Source organism: Oncorhynchus kisutch, linkage group LG17 (assembly GCF_002021735.2).
Source record: "Oncorhynchus kisutch isolate 150728-3 linkage group LG17, Okis_V2, whole genome shotgun sequence".
NCBI lineage: Eukaryota > Metazoa > Chordata > Actinopteri > Salmoniformes > Salmonidae > Oncorhynchus > Oncorhynchus kisutch.
The window spans coordinates 22,664,380-22,681,031 of record NC_034190.2 but is presented as its reverse complement, the minus strand read 5'-3'; the positions used below and the strand labels follow the sequence as shown (position 1 = coordinate 22,681,031).

At 42.6% G+C, this 16,652-nt stretch overlaps 1 protein-coding gene across 3 annotated transcripts in view; it reads left to right on the top strand.

Moving 5' to 3' along the window:
• adcy2b (adenylate cyclase 2b (brain)) overlaps positions 1–16,652 on the top strand; it is an 83,046-nt gene that overhangs the window by 40,960 nt on the left and 25,434 nt on the right. For 2 of the 3 annotated variants that reach the window (XM_031793343.1, XM_031793346.1), the window contains exons 8-17: positions 1,686–1,844; positions 1,995–2,127; positions 2,352–2,528; positions 2,609–2,649; positions 3,835–3,915; positions 4,376–4,445; positions 6,716–6,813; positions 7,873–7,957; positions 15,561–15,701; positions 15,899–16,015. In XM_031793343.1, the coding sequence (XP_031649203.1) occupies positions 1,686–1,844; positions 1,995–2,127; positions 2,352–2,528; positions 2,609–2,649; positions 3,835–3,915; positions 4,376–4,445; positions 6,716–6,813; positions 7,873–7,957; positions 15,561–15,701; positions 15,899–16,015 (1,102 nt within the window). The remainder of the gene's footprint in view (positions 1–1,685; positions 1,845–1,994; positions 2,128–2,351; positions 2,529–2,608; positions 2,650–3,834; positions 3,916–4,375; positions 4,446–6,715; positions 6,814–7,872; positions 7,958–15,560; positions 15,702–15,898; positions 16,016–16,652) is intronic. The other variant, XM_031793345.1, reaches the window with a different exon arrangement.

The window sequence follows — 16,652 nt, the reverse complement described above, 5'->3', positions numbered from 1 at the left end:
TCCTTCAGCCATTTTGCAGCAACTTTGGAAGTATGCTTGGGGTCACTGTCCATTTGGAAGACCCATTTGCGACCAAGTTTTAACTTCCTGACTGATGTCTTGAGATGTTGCTTCAATATATCCAACAAATTTTCCAGTCCCTCATGATGCCATCTATTTTGTGAAATGCACCAGTCCCTCCTGCAGCAAAGCACCCCCACAACATGATGCTGCCACCCCTGTGCTTCACGGTTGGGATGGTGTTCTTCGGCTTGCAAGCCTCCCCCTTTATCCTCCAAACATAACGATGGTCATTATAGCTAAACAGTGCTATTTTTGTTTCATCAGACCAGAGAACATTTCTCCAAAAAGTACAATCTTTGTCCACATGTGCAGTTGCAAACCGTAGTCTGGCTTTTTTTATGGCGGTTTTGGAGCAGTGGCTTCTTCCTTGCTGAGTGGCCTTTCAGGTTATGTCTATATAGGACTCATTTTACTGTGGATATTGATACTTTTGTACCTGTTTCCTCCAGCATCTTCACTAGGTCCTTTGCTGTTGTTCTGGGATTGATTCGCACTTTTCCCACCAAAGTACGTTCATCTCTAGGAGACAGAACGCGTCTCCTTCCTGAGCGGTATGACGGCTGCGTGGTCCCATGGTGCTTATACTTGCGTACTATTGTTTGTACAGATGAACGTGGTACCTTCAGGCATTTGGAAATTGCTCCCAAGGATGAACCAGATTTGTGGAGGTCTACAATTATTTTTCTGAGGTCTTGGCTGATTTCTTTTGATTTTCCCATGATGTCAAGCAAAGAGGCACTGAGTTTGAAGTTAGGCCTTGAAATACATCCACAGGTACACCTCCAGTTGACTCAAATTATGTCAATTAGTCTATCATAAGCTTCTAAAGCCATAACATAATTTTCTGGAAGTTTCCAAGCTGTTTAAAGGCACAGTCAACTTAGTGTATGTAAACTTCTGACCCACTGGAATTGTAATACAGTGAATTGTAAGTGAAATTATAGGACCGTAAACAATTGTTAGAAACATTACTTGTGTCTTGCACACGGTAGATGTCCTAACCGACTTGCCAAAACTATAGTTTGTTAACAAGAAATATGTGGAGTGGTTGAAAAACGAGTTTTAATGACTTCAACCTAAGCGTATGTAAACTTCCGACTTCAACTGTATGCACTAGCAGACACACGCACACACACACACACATGCACGAGCACATGCACACACAAACACAGGCATGTAGTCATGTACAAACACACACACACTCATACACAGGCACATAGACACGTACAAACACACACGCTCACACACAAGCCTCTATCCCAGCCAGACTGGGTCTCAGCTGTGTGTGAGCTGTAGTGCAAATACAATGTGAAATAGTGATGATAAACTAATCCTCTCCAGTGCGCCAGCGGGCTAAACACACACACACGCACACACACACACACACACACACACACACACACACACACACACACACACACACACACACACACACACACACACACACACACACACACACACACACACACACACACACACACACACACACACACACACACACACACACACTACGCATTCACTCAGACAACCTTTGCCCTGAGACACACACACCCAAACTCTGAATATTTTTCACCCCATAGAAAAAGCAGAGGTTCATTTGAGGTTATACATTTCTACCTTAGGAAGGTGCGGGATGCTACTGGGGTTGACATCAATATGCGAGTCGGGGTGCATTCTGGGAACGTGCTGTGTGGCGTCATCGGCCTCCAGAAGTGGCAATACGATGTCTGGTCGCATGATGTCACTCTAGCCAATCACATGGAGGCAGGGGGCGTGCCAGGGTAAGATCTGCTGTTTCTTGAAATATTTCCCAAGAGATATTTGCATTCACAAACCATTTGGCTTATGTTCATTAATCAACCTCCACCTCTTCCTCTCTCTTCCTTCCTCCCTCTCTCCACCTCTTCCCTCTCTCTTCTCTCCTCCCCCAGGCGTGTCCATATCTCCTCAGTAACATTGGAGCATCTGAAGGGCTCCTATAAGGTGGAACCAGGGGAGGGACAAAGTAGAGACTTTTACCTGAAGGAACACGAAGTCATCACCTACCTGGTCATCAACCCCAAGGTGAGACATGAGAATGTGGTCCAAAGGTGGTCCAAACACAACCACAGATATAATATACACTAAAAACTCACGTTTATAAACTACCGATTTATTGGGTATATGCTACTGTTTATAATACATAAAAACTGCATGAAGCTGTTTGCTTGATTTGAGAAATAGATCTTAGAGAAGATAAAAAAGGGGGGGAGAAATTATACTGCTCTCCATTTTCATTGGTTCACCAGGCTGAGAGGCGGAGCCCCCACCTGTGTACACGTTCTCGTTCTACATTGGACGGAGGGAAGATGAGGGCATCGGTCAGAATGACTCGATACCTGGAGTCGTGGGGGGCTGCAAAACCCTTTGCTAACCTGCACCACAGAGATAGCATGACTACTGACAACGGCAAGATTAACACTACTGTGAGTAAACACACACACACACACAAACACATTGATAAACACTCGTGTCCAGCCTCACCTTCTGCGATTGTGTGTTTCAGGATGTTCCAATGGGCCAGTATCACTACCAGAGAAGAGAGAGGTGAGACTTTACCCCTACAGATCTGTCATCTTTACTCTACACCAGACCACCAGACTTTACCCCTACAGATCTGTCATCTTTACTCTACACCAGACCACCAGACTTTACCCCTACATATCTGTCATCTTTACTTTACACCAGACCACCAGACTTTACCCCTACAGATCTGTCATCTTTACTCTACACCAGACCACCAGACTTTACCCCTACAGATCTGTCATCTTTACTCTACACCAGACCACCAGACTTTACCCCTACATATCTGTCATCTTTACTTTACACCAGACCACAGACTTTACCCCTACAGATCAGTCATCTTTACTTTACACCAGACCACAGACTTTACCACCTACAGATCAGTCATCTTTACTTTACACCAGACCACCAGACTTTACCCCTACAGATCAGTCATCTTTACTTTACACCAGACCACAGACTTTACCCCTACAGATCAGTCATCTTTCCTTTCCACCATTCACGTCTTAAGAACATCCAAACAGGATATAATATTGATCAACGTACTCATATTGTTGGCATCGCTGTACTGTATGTTCTGAATACAGAAAATTGCCTGTTGTTATTGTTCGTATATCAAAATGTATTAAAGAAGGGTTTGATGGGTAAGATCATTCAGGCCTAACCTTGGTTTAATGTTATGACTGTTATGTTATTGGTTGTGTAGAACAATACACGGTTGATGTCACTATTTCCTGTGTCAAGACTGTCTAACCATCTGAGTAATGTTGTTCTCTCATCCTCCTCCAGGAATAGATCTATCTATAGACACCAACCTATGGCTCCTTTCTACACCACTATAGATTCCATTACAGATGTAGGACCTTAGTTTCAGCCAGTTTGCTACAGCAGCAAAATAATCCTGCAGCAACAGGAAATGTGTATTATTACGTGGATATTCTTTTAGGAGTTGCTAAAAAAAAATGTCTTAAGGGAAAATCAAGTCTGAAATTTCAATGTGGAAATGACAAACTTCCGAAGCTTTTTTAAACCTCAAATACACTACATGTTTTACATTTCCTTCATTGCAGGAAAGTTCTCCTGGAACAGGGTGATCAAATTAAGATCCTAGATCGGTGCATGATTCCTATTCATTACAGGTCATCCCCTCTGTTTGTAGGGCTATCTATGTTTGTCCTTGAGTATGCTGTGTCTTGTTCTTCCCCTCAGGACTAAATCTCAGAAGAGACGCTTTGAAGAGGAACTGGAAGAGAGGATGATCAGAACCATCGACGGCATCAACTCCCAGAAGTTAGTACGACTACAAACCTGCTTTATTACTAGAACAGTGACAGCCATGTTGTTGTTATGCATCATCAAGTGTGGTAGGTGCTTCACATTGGTGGTAGATGAGGTGAATTCCCCACCTTATTAACTAAAGCTCTTTGAGACCTAGTGAAAAGCCTGTTGTATAATCCATTCATCATCATTTGCATGAAGCACTTAGTTCAGTACCTTTTATGTGACAAGTGGATTTACGTTCAATTCAATTCAATTCAGGAGTGCAGATACTTAAAGAGCAACATAAAATAACAGACAAAACAATAGTTATTAAAAACATGACGTGTAATGGGGGGAAAAACGTCCCAATTGCATCGAAATGATGGTTGGAAGGGAGGAAATTGTGAGGTGTCTTGTTTAATATCACTGATGAATTGCTGGTGTCTGTGTGAACCGCTGTCTGAGTGTCTCTGTGTTCTCTTCTCTGTAGGCAGTGGCTGAAGTCTGAGGACATCCAGAGGATCTCACTCTTCTTTCACAACAAGACTCTGGAGAAGGAGGTGCTGTAGGACAACACAGCACTGCAGTTCAGTCAAATGCAATTGACCCACTGCTGCCCCCAGACAAAAATGCAGTGACTCCATAAAAAAAAAAGATGATTGCTGTGAAAGTTAGAATGTGTTAGAGAGTTAGAATGTGTTAGAGAGTTAGAATGTGTTAGAGAGTTAGAATGTGTTAGAGAGTTAGAATGTGTTAGAGAGTTAGAATGTGTTAGAGAGTTAGAATGTGTTAGAGAGTTAGATAGTTAGAATGTGTTAGAGAGTTAGAATGTGTTAGAGAGTTAGAATGTGTTAGATAGTTAGAATGTGTTAGAGAGTTAGAATGTGTTAGAGAGTTAGAATGTGTTAGAGAGTTAGAATGTGTTAGATAGTTAGAATGTGTTAGAGTTAGAATGTGTTAGAGAGTTAGAATGTGTTAGAGAGTTAGAATGTGTTAGAGTTAGAATGTGTTAGAGAGTTAGAATGTGTTAGAGAGTTAGATAGTTAGAATGTGTTAGAGAGTTAGAATGTGTTAGAGAGTTAGAATGTGTTAGAGAGTTAGAATGTGTTAGAGAGTTAGAATGTGTTAGAGAGTTAGAATGTGTTAGAGAGTTAGAATGTGTTAGAGAGTTAGAATGTGTTAGAGAGTTAGAATGTGTTAGAGAGTTAGAGAGTTAGAATGTGTTAGAGAGTTAGAATGTGTTAGAGAGTTAGATAGTTAGAATGTGTTAGAGAGTTAGATAGTTAGAATGTGTTAGAGTTAGAATGTGTTAGAGAGTCAGAATGTGTTAGAGAGTTAGAATGTGTTAGAGAGTTAGAATGTGTTAGAGAGTTAGAATGTGTTAGAATGTGTTAGAGAGAGAGTTAGAATGTGTTAGAGAGTTAGAGAGTTAGAATGTGTTAGAGAGTTAGAATGTGTTAGAGAGTTAGAATGTGTTAGAGAGTTAGAATGTGTTAGAGAGTTAGAATGTGTTAGAGAGTTAGAATGTGTTAGATAGTTAGAGAGTTAGAATGTGTTAGATAGTTAGAGAGTTAGAATGTGTTAGAGTTAGAATGTGTTAGAGGTAGAATGTGTTAGATAGTTAGAGAGTTAGAATGTGTTAGATAGTTAGAGAGTTAGAATGTGTTAGATAGTTAGAGAGTTAGAATGTGTTAGAGAGTTAGAATGTGTTAGAGAGTTAGAATGTGTTAGATAGTTAGAATGTGTTAGAGAGTTAGAATGTGTTAGAGAGTTAGAATGTGTTAGAGAGTTAGAATGTGTTAGAGAGTTAGAATGTGTTAGAGAGTTAGAATGTGTTAGAGAGTTAGAGAGTTAGAATGTGTTAGAGAGTTAGAGAGTTAGAATGTGTTAGAGAGTTAGAATGTGTTAGAGAGTTAGAATGTGTTAGATAGTTAGAATGTGTTAGATAGTTAGAATGTGTTAGAGAGTTAGAATGTGTTAGATAGTTAGAATGTGTTAGAGAGTTAGAATGTGTTAGATAGTTAGAATGTGTTAGAGAGTTAGAATGTGTTAGAGAGTTAGAATGTGTTAGAGAGTTAGAATGTGTTAGAGAGTTAGAATGTGTTAGAGAGTTAGAGAGTTAGAATGTGTTAGAGTTAGAATGTGTTAGATCGTTAGAATGTGTTAGAGAGTTAGAATCTGTTAGATAGTTAGAATGTGTTAGAGAGTTAGAATGTGTTAGAGAGTTAGAATGTGTTAGAGAGTTAGAGAGTTAGAATGTGTTAGAGTTAGAATGTGTTAGATCGTTAGAATGTGTTAGAGAGTTAGAATCTGTTAGATAGTTAGAATGTGTTAGAGAGTTAGAATGTGTTAGAGAGTTAGAATGTGTTAGATAGTTAGAATGTGTTAGAGAGTTAGAATGTGTTAGAGAGTTAGAATGTGTTAGATCGTTAGAATGTGTTAGAGAGTTAGAATGTGTTAGATCGTTAGAATGTGTTAGAGAGTTAGAATGTGTTAGAGAGTTAGAATGTGTTAGAGAGTTAGAATGTGTTAGATCGTTAGAATGTGTTAGATCGTTAGAATGTGTTAGATCGTTAGAATGTGTTAGATCGTTAGAATGTGTTAGAGAGTTAGAATGTGTTAGAGAGTTAGAATGTGTTAGAGAGTTAGAATGTGTTAGAGAGTTAGAATGTGTTAGAGAGTTAGAATGTGTTAGAGAGTTAGAATGTGTTAGATCGTTAGAATGTGTTAGATCGTTAGAATGTGTTAGATCGTTAGAATGGGAAGTTACAGTAAAGAATTGTTCATTTTGACCACCAGCTGTTGACCATGTGTGTGTTGATGTCCCCAGTATCGAGCCACCACTCTGCCAGCCTTTAAATACTATGTCACCTGTGCCTGTCTCATCTTCTGCTGCATCTTCATAGTGCAGATACTGGTCCTGCCCAAGTAAGTCTGGACCCTACATAGTACACTTCATAGTTGACTACATAGTACACTACATAGTATGGATGCAGTACTTGTCCTGTGCATCTGTACTCTTCACAGTGCCTTTCATAGTACTCTTCATGGTACCCACCAGTTCAATGCTACTTAGCATACAATCTGAAAAGTATGGTCTCATAGTAGCCCTCATAGTGGGAATAGTAGATGTGCTAAAAGCCATTAAAGTCAGTGTTCTTTTCTCTATAAAAACCCAGAACTTTGCAATTACAGTGTCAAGAGACGAAATACATCTTTGATCGATTGAGTCTCACATCAATAAGGTCCCCAACTGCAGCTGCAAATGATACGCCTTAAGATACAGCAATTAAGAGAAGAAAGAAAGAAAGAAAAGAAAGAAAGAGAATAAAGAACAAAAAAGAAAGAAAACACAGATGAAAAGATATGAATAACGTCTGATTGTTAGAATGTTAATCAAAAGGTCTGAGTCTGAGATGTCGATGATGATGATGAAAATCTCTTTGATGATGACAAAGATAATGATGATGATGAATTCTCGTTATGAAAGGAAAAAAGGTCCAATGCACTGCGTCATCATTTAGTTAATTGTGTGTGTTTACAGGAGCCAGGAGGGGTAGAGCCATAGACAGAGATACTCTAGCATCTGAAAGCATCATTGATTTTCTCATTCAGACTAATGTCTCTTCCATTTAGACATTACATCATCATTTTATGACACGCCTAAATCAGCCGTCTACTTGGATAACTTCTGTTAGAAAATATAAACTGTATTCAGGAAATATAGGCCTGCCCTACTGCATAATAGGGGGAAGTATGTCGTACTTAGTGGAAGTGGGTCGCAGTTCACTGGTTCCAATTCAAATACATTATCGTTTTACTGCTCTCTATAGTACCCATCTGGAGGTAGTTAACACATTGTGTGTGTGTGTGTGTGTGTGTGTGTGTGTGTGTGTGTGTGTGTGTGTGTGTGTGTGTGTGTGTGTGTGTGTGTGTGTGTGTGTGTGTGTGTGTGTGTGTGTGTGTGTGTGTGTGTGTGTGTTACAGAACAGCAGTGTTGGGGATCTCCTTCGGCATGGCTTTCCTCCTTTTAGCTCTGATCTTGGTCATATGTTTCTCTAGCCACATCTTGGTAAGTTACACACACACACGCATGCAAACACATACACACACACACACACACACACAATTTATCAGAGTACCCACATCATCTACTCCTTTCTCTTCATACCTCTTCTCTCTCTCTCTCTCTCTCTCGCTCTCTCTCCCTGTCTCTCTTGTACTCTCTCTCCCTGTCTCTCTCTCTTTCTGTTTATCTCTCTCTTTCTCTTGCTCTCTCTTCACTGTCTCTCTTTGTTCTCTCTCTCTCTCTCTCTCTCTCTCTCTCTGAAATCAACAAAGCATGAGAAGACTTTGCCTTTGTTTTGGTTTGTTTGTTTGTCAATTAGGGTGTGCAGGGTGAATACGTGGTCTGTCGTATGATAATTTGTTAAAAAGCCAATTTGACATTTGCTCAGTACATTGTTTTCACTGAGGAAATGTACGAGTCTGCTGTTAATGATAATGCAGAGGATTTTCCCAAGGTTGCTGTTGACGCATATTAGTTATTGGGGTCAAATTGGTCCTCACTGTTGTCGATTGGGGTGATCAGTCCTTGTTTCCAAATATTGGGGAAGTTGCAAGAGCTAAGGATGATGTTAAAGCGTTTTAGTATAGCCAATTGTCTGTATATTTTATCATTTCATTGAGGATACCATCAACACCACAGGCCTTTTTGGGTTGGAGGGTTTGTATTTTGTCCTGTAGTTCATTCAATGTAATTGGAGAATCCAATGGGTTCTGTTAGTTTTTAATAGTTGATTCTAAGATTTGTATTTGATCATGTATATGTTTTTGCTGTTTGTTTTTTGTTATAGAGCCAAAAGGATTGGAGAAGTGGTTTTAACCTATACATCTGAATTTTGGATAGATAATTATTTGTGTTGTTGTTTGTTTAGAGTTTTCCAATTTTCCCAGAAGTGGTTAGTCTATGGATTCTTCAATTACATTGAGCTGATTTCTGATGTGCTGTTCTTTCTTTTTCCATAGTGTATTTTTGTATTGTTTTAGTGATTCACCATGGTGAATCTCTATCTCTCTTGCACTCTCTCTCTCGCTCTCTCTATATCTCTCTCTCTCTCTCTCTCTCTCTCTCTCTCTCTCTCTCTCTCTCTCTCTCTCTCTCTCTTTCTCAATGGGTCAGGCTGAATGAACGAGGTTGTCAGTGATGACCTTGAGTTTACTGTTGAAACCGAAAATCCTGTCTATTGTATGCAAGTGTGGAACACACTGAGAGAGAGAGAGAAGTGGGAGGGGGGAGAGAAGAGAGATGGATGAAGAGGAGGAGAGAGAGAGGAAGAACGAGCTGGGGAAGAGCGAGGGAAGAATAGAGAGGAATAGAACGAGAGTCACTTTAGACTTTCTGTCTTCATTTAATGAGCCATCTTCATTTGACTAAAAACACCATAGTAACCTCCTCGCACCCAGAGAGAAAGAGACAGGAAGATAGAGAAGGGAGAGAGAGAGACAAACTATGGAGAAGGCTTACAGTGTATATTTGATTAAAGCTGCATGGTATTGCAGTCACACCGTATCATTAATTTATCAGCATATGGATTCTCAGATTGCAACAGCTTTGTCTGTCACACCAGCACTGGAGAACAGAGTGTGTGTGTGTGTGTGTGTGTGTGTGTGTGTGTGTGTGTGTGTGTGTGTGTGTGTGTGTGTGTGTGTGTGTGTGTGTGTGTGTGTGTGTGTGTGTGTGTGTGTGTGTGTGTGTGTGTGTGTGTGTGTGTGTGTGTGTGTGTGTGTGTGTGTGTGTGTGTGTGTGTGTGCACGTGTGCGTGTGTGTGAGTGTGCGTGCATGCGTGCGTGCGTGCGTGTGTGTGTGAGTGTGCGTGCATGCGTGTTTGCTTCAAAGACAGGCTGTATTCAGCCTGGAACATGGGGTTTTAAACGACAAGACACACACACTCCTGCATTAGCTGTGTCCTTACAGCAGCAGGGTGAGATGAGATGAAGATAAGAAAGACTAGAAAGTAAACAAATAACAAAGAACCCATAAACATTTTTCTCATCCTCTCTGAAGGCTTTAACCTGAGACCAGACAGTGGAGGAGAGATGAAGCCTGAAAGACTGTAGTCTGGGACTCATTATTTGGTGAAACACATTATTATACAACAACAGTCTGTCTGGCCTTGGTCCCTGCATGGTGTTCTGCCTTGAGATTTGTCCTAAAACCATTTGTGATGTCTCAGAGTGTCTCTGTATACTCTATCTGAGCCAACCCAAATCCTGTGATTGGTAGTAAACACATTATAGACAGAAAGACAGAACAAAAGACAGATGGGAGGACATGGGATAGTATAGTGCTCAAGACTGCAAACAAACCAAACTGTTTTCAATATTTGAATTGCAAATTCTTATGATTAACAGTGACACGCTTACTTACACTCTCTTCCCAACAATGCAGAGAGAAATAACATGGGTTACCAGTACCGAGTCCATGTGCAGGAGTATGACGTAACTGAGGTAGACATATAACTAGGAATAAAGTGACAGATACTACACAGCAGTATGTGATGAGTCAAAGTTAGTGCAAAAAGGGTCAATGCAGATAGTCACAGAGTTAATTATTCACCAGTCTTATGGCTTTGGGGTAGAAGCTGTTCAGGGTCCTGTTGGTTCAAGACAGTACCACTTGCCCTGCGTTAGCAGAGAGAACAGTCTATAACTTAGGTGGCTGGAGACTTTGGCAATTTTTAGGGCCTTCCTCTGACACCGCCTTGTATAGAAGTCCTGGATGGCATGAAGCTTGACCCAATGATGTACTGGGCCGTACACACTACCTTCTGTATCGCCTTGCGGTCGGATGCCAAGCAGTTTCCATACCAAGTGGTGATGCAGCCAGTCAAGATGCTCTCAATGGTGCAGCTATAGAGCTTTTGGAGGATCTGAGGGCCCATGACAAATCTTTTCAGCCTCCTGAGTGGGAAGAGGCGTTGTCGTGCCCTCTTTTTAAATGTTCTGATTTCACCTTTATTTAACCAGGTAGGCCAGTTGAGAACACCTTTATTTAACTAGGTAGGCCAGTTGAGAACACCTTTATTTAACTAGGTAGGCCAGTTGAGAACACCTTTATTTAACCAGGTAGGCCAGTTGAGAACAAGTTCTCATTTACAACTGTGACCTGGCCAAGATAAAGCAAAGCAGTGGGACAAAAACAGCAACACAGAGTTACACATGGGATAAACAAACATACAGTCAATAACACAATAGAAAAATCTGTATACAGTGTGTGTAAATGAGGTAAGGAGGTAAGGCAATAAATAGGCCATAGTGGAAAAGTAATTACAATTTAGCAATGAACACTGGAGTGATAGATGTGCAGATGAGGATGTGCAAGTAGAAATATTGGTGTGCAAAAGAGCAGAAAAACACAACAAATATGGGATGAGGTAGGTAGTTGGTAGGATGGGCTATTTACAGATGGGCTGTGTACAGCTGCAGTGATCGGTAAACTGCTCTGACAGCTGATGCTTTAAGTTAGTGAGGGAGATATAAGTCTCCAACTTCAGTGATTTTTGCAATTCGTTCCCGTCATTGGCAGCAGAGAACTTTAAGGAAAGGCGGCCAAAAGAGGTGTTGGCTTTGGGGATGACCAGTGAAATATACCTGCTGGATCACGTGCTACAGGTGGGTGCTGCTATGGTGACCAGTGAGCTGAGATAAGGCGGGGCTTTACCTAGCAAAGACTTATAGATGATCTGGAGCCAGTGGGTTTGGTGACGAATATGTAGCGAGGACCAGCCAACAGGTCACAGTGGTGGGTAGTATATGGGACTTTGGTGACAAAACGAATGGCACTGTGATAGACTGCATCCAATTTGCTGAGTAGAGTGTTGAAGGCTATTTTGTAATTGACATTGCCGAAGTCAAGGATCGGTAGGATAGTCAGTTTTACGAGGGTATGTTTGGCAGCATGAGTGAAGGATGCTTTGTTGCGAATAGGAAGCCGATTCTATGTGTCTGGAAGGAGAGTTTACAGTCTAGCCAGACACCTAGGTATTTATAGTTGTCCACATATTCTAAGTCAGAACCATCCAGAGTAGTGATGCTAGTCAGGCGGGCGAGTGCAGGCAGCGATCGGTTGGAGAGCATGCATTTAGTTTTTCTAGCATTTAAGAGCAGTTGGAGGCAAGGGAAGGAGTGTTGTATGGCATTGAAGCTCTTCTGAAAGTATGTTAACACAGTCTCCAAAGAAGGGGCCAGATGTATACAGAAAGGTGTCGTCTGCGTAGAGGTGGATCAGGGAATCACCTGCAGCAAGAGTGACATCATTGATATATACAGAGAAAAGAGTTGACTCTTCACGACTGTGTTGATGTGTTTGGACCATGATAGATCCTTAGAGATGTGGACACAGATGAACTTGAAGCTTTCGACCCGCTCCACTACAGCCCCGTTGATGTGAAGGGGGGCGTGCTCAGCCCTCCGTTTCCTGTAGTCCACGATCAGCTCCTTTGTCTTGCTGACGTTGTCCTGGCACCACACTGCCAGGTCTCTCTGACCTCCTCCCTATAGGCTGTCTCGTCGTCATTGGTGATCAGGCCTACCACCTTTCTGTCATCAGCAGCATATCACCCTGCATCCCAATCCTGGCTTTCCTCTGAAGCTAAGCTGGGTTGGTCCTTGTCGGTCCCTGGATGGGATACCAGATGCTGCTGGAAGTGGTGTTGGACGGCCAGTAGGAGGACCTTCTTCCTCTCTTCAAAAATAAATAAATGTCCCAGGCCAGTGATTGGGACATTGCCCTGCGTAAGGTGCTGTCTTTCGGATGGGACGTTAAACAGGTGTCCTGACTCTTTGTGGACACTAAAGATACCATGGCACTTATCGTAAGAGTAGGGGTGTTAACCGTGGTGTCCTGGCTACATTCCCAATCTGGCCCTCATACCATCATGGCAACCTAGTCTTCCCCAGCTTCCAATTGGCTCATTCATCCCCTCCCGCTCCCCTGTAACTATTCCCCAGGTTGTTGCTGAAAATGAGAATGTGTCCTCAGTCAACTTACCTGGTAAAATAAGGGGGTAAAAATGTATGATGGTGTTGGAGTCGTGGGTGAATAGGGAGTACAGGAGGGTACTAAGCACTCACCCCCGAGGGATCCCTGGGTTGAGGGTCAGCATGGCAGGTGTGCTGTTGCCTACCCTTACCACCTGGGGGGGGGGGGCAGTCAGGAAGTCCAGGATCCAGTTGCAGAGGGAAGTGTTCAGTTACAGGGTCCTTAGCTTTGTGATGAGCTTGGAGGGCACTATGGTGTTTAACGCTGAGCTGTAGTCAATGAACAGCATTCTCACATAGGTGTTCCTCTTGTCCAGGTAGGAGAGGGCAGTGTGGAGTGCAATAGAGATTGCGTCATCTGTGGATATGTTGGGGCGGTATTCAAATTGGAGTGGATCCAGGGTGTCTGAGATGATGGTGTTGATGTGAGCCATGACCAGCATTTCAAGCACTTCTTGGCTACAGATGTGAGTGCTATGAGGCGATAGTCATTTATACAGGTTATTGTAGCGTTTTTGGGCACAGGGACTATGGTGGTCTGCTTGAGCATGTAGGTACTACAGACTTGGCCAGGGAGAGGTTGAAAATGTCAGTGAAAATACTTGCCAGCTGTAATTTGTCTGGCCCTGTGGTCTTGTGAATGTTAACCTGTTTAACCCTTTACTACATAGGCTAAATCAGGGTCACACAGAGTGATATTACACTTTATATTCATCACATAAGACTGAAATATAACAAAAGTGTTTGACATAGAAACACGGGATTTTCATCATTTAAAAAATATGAACATTCCACCCATGAGGCCAAAGAGGGAACTTTTGGTAATTGACTGCAGGAAAGGGCTACAGGTCGTACAACGGGCTACAGAGAACGTAATCAGCTTCAATGATAGTTTGTAAGCCCTGCCACATTCTCAGAGCCGGCATAGTAGTAGTAGTTTCATTGGAGGGTAGCGGGATTTCTTAGAAGCATCCAGATAAGTGTCCTTGAAAGGGGCAGCTCTAGCCTTTAGCTCAGGCCAAGATGTTGCCTGTAATCCATGGCTTCTGGTTCGGATATGTACATACCGTCACTATGAGGACGACATCATCAATGCACTTATTAATGAAGCTGGTGACTGATGTGGTAAACTTCTCAATGTCATCGGACGAATCCCGGAACACATTCCAGTCTGTGCTAGCAAAACAGTCCTGTAGCTCAGCATCCACTTCATCGTACCATCTCCGTATTCAGCGCGTCACTGGTGCTGTTTGAGTTTTTGCTTGTCAGCAAGAATCATGAGGATAGAGTTAAAGGCAATTTATGCTCGATCCAAAAATGTGGTCAGAGGCTCCGTATTGAGGGTGTGACGCAGCGCCGTATAGCTCTGCATTGACATGTTTGGTTGACGGTTGGTGGTGTTGGTTGGTGGTGTTGGACCTCACTTCCTTGACAACTTCCTTCACACCAGGTAGGCTCTGCTACGCGAAGCACAAGAAGTATGAATGCCCTGACTTTTGCAGAAGTCATATTGTAGTAAAGGCTGTGTGGCCACTGCAGACATCGGATTGACCATGTAGAGCATTTTATGGTCATATTTGCCAAATGGAGGGCCAGGGAGAGCTTTGTATGTGGAATAAAGATGATCTAGAGTTTTTTGCCTTTAGTTGCACTGGTGACATGCTGGTAGAAATGAGGTAAAACAGATTTCTGTTTTCCTGCATTAATATCACCGACCACTAGGAGCGCTGCCTCTGGATAAGTCTTTTCTTGTTTGCTTATTCCCTATACAGCTCATTGAGTGTGGTCTTATTGACAGCACCAGTTTGTGGTGGTAAATAGAGAGCTACGAAAAATATAGATGAAAACTATTTTGGTCAATTGTATGGTTTACAGCTTATCATAAGCTATTCTAACTCCGGCGAGAAGAACCTCCCACCTTGAGCTTACCCGACGCTGCCGTCCTGTCGTGCCGATGCATATTATCCATGTCCTTATTCAGCCACAACTCAGAGAAACATAGGATATTACAGTTCTTCACGTCCCGTTGATAGGATTTATGTAATTGTAAAGTAGAAATCTTCATCCAAATCGAGATTAGTGGTCACTGTTCTGATGTCCAGAAGCTCTTTTCGGTCATAGGAAATGATGGCAGAAACATTATGTACAGTTAAGATCAGCCAACAAAAAAGCCCCATAAAATTACAGAGTTGGTCAGGAGCCCGTAAAACGATAGCTATGGTCTCTCTTTCTCTGGTCTCTCTTTCTCTGGTAACTCTGTCTCTGGTCTCTCTCTCTTTCTCTGTCTCTGGTCTCTCTCTCTCTGGTCTCTTTCTCTTTCTCTCTACTTAAGATTTTACTCACTATTCTGATCTCTTTTCCCTGTCCCATTGTCATTTTATCTGTCCCCCTGCTTGTCTCACTGTCCCCTCTCTCTCTCTCCCTTCCTTCCTTCCTTCCTTCCTTCCTTCCTTCCTTCCTTCCTTCCTTCCTTCCTTCCTTCCTTCCTTCCTTCCTTCCTTCCTTCCTTCCTTCCTTCCTTCCTTCCTTCCTTCCTTCCTTCCTTCCTTCCTTCCTTCCTTCCTTCCTTCCTTCCTTCCTTCCTTCCTTCCTTCCTTCCTTCCTTCCTCCCTCTCTCTCTCTGTCTCTCTCAGCAGGGAGGTAAAGGATCGTGGTGCTCTCTCCCCTGGCTCCCTACTTCCTCACGCATCATCATCGCCAACAAACCCTGGCTCCGATTGGTCCTCACCATGACAACCACCGCTCTTATACTGGTCATGGCTGTGTTCAACATGGTGTGTGTGTGTGTGTGTGTGCGCGTGAGTGTAGAGGATGTGCCAGGCAAAACTGGCAGGCGAGTCTTCCGTTATAGTACCAAAATGGTACTTGCAATATAATGAATGTCATTCCACTGGTAGATCACACTGGAATACAGCCTAGTAGGGCTAAAATCTAACTTCTCTTCTTTCTCTCTTCAAAAACCTCTTTCCAGTTCTTCCTGGAAGATGAGGTTTTGACCACACACCCTACCATGAACCTGACCAATGACAGCATTCTCAGCTCCCACAGCCACACCCACCTCACGGATGGAAATAAGTTCTACTTACCTGTGAGTACATCTACCAGCCATGTAGGCACAGGTGGGCCACCCACAGGGAAGCCAAGCCCAAGTCGAATCAAACTGGAAAATCTGTTTGAAAAAATGTATGCTCTCTACTTGTCAGTCAAATCAATAAAATGTCATTTGTCACATGCTTCGTAAACAAAAGGTGTAGACTAACAGTGAAACGCTTACTTTCGGCTCCTTTTCCAACAATGCATAGTTTTAGAAATATACAAATAACATGGCTATATACAGGGAGTACCAGTACTGTTGTGTCGTCAGCAAATTTGATGATGGTGTTGGAGTCATGTGCTCCCCTGTAACTATTCCCTTGGTTGTTGCTGAAAATGAGAATGTGTCCTCAATCAACTTACCTGGTAAAATAAGGGGGGAAAATGTATGATGGTGTTGGAGTCGTGGGTGAACAGGGATTACTGGAGGGGCTAAGCACACACCCCTGAGGGGCCCCCGTGTTGATGCTCAGTGTGGCGGATGTGTTGTTGTCTACCCTCACCGCTTGGGGGAGGCCCGTCAGGAAGTCCAGGATCCAGTTGCAAAGGGAGGTGTTCAGTCCCAGTGTCCTGAGTTTGATGATGAGTTTGGAGGAGACTATGGTGTTGAATGCTGCGCTGTAGTCAATGAA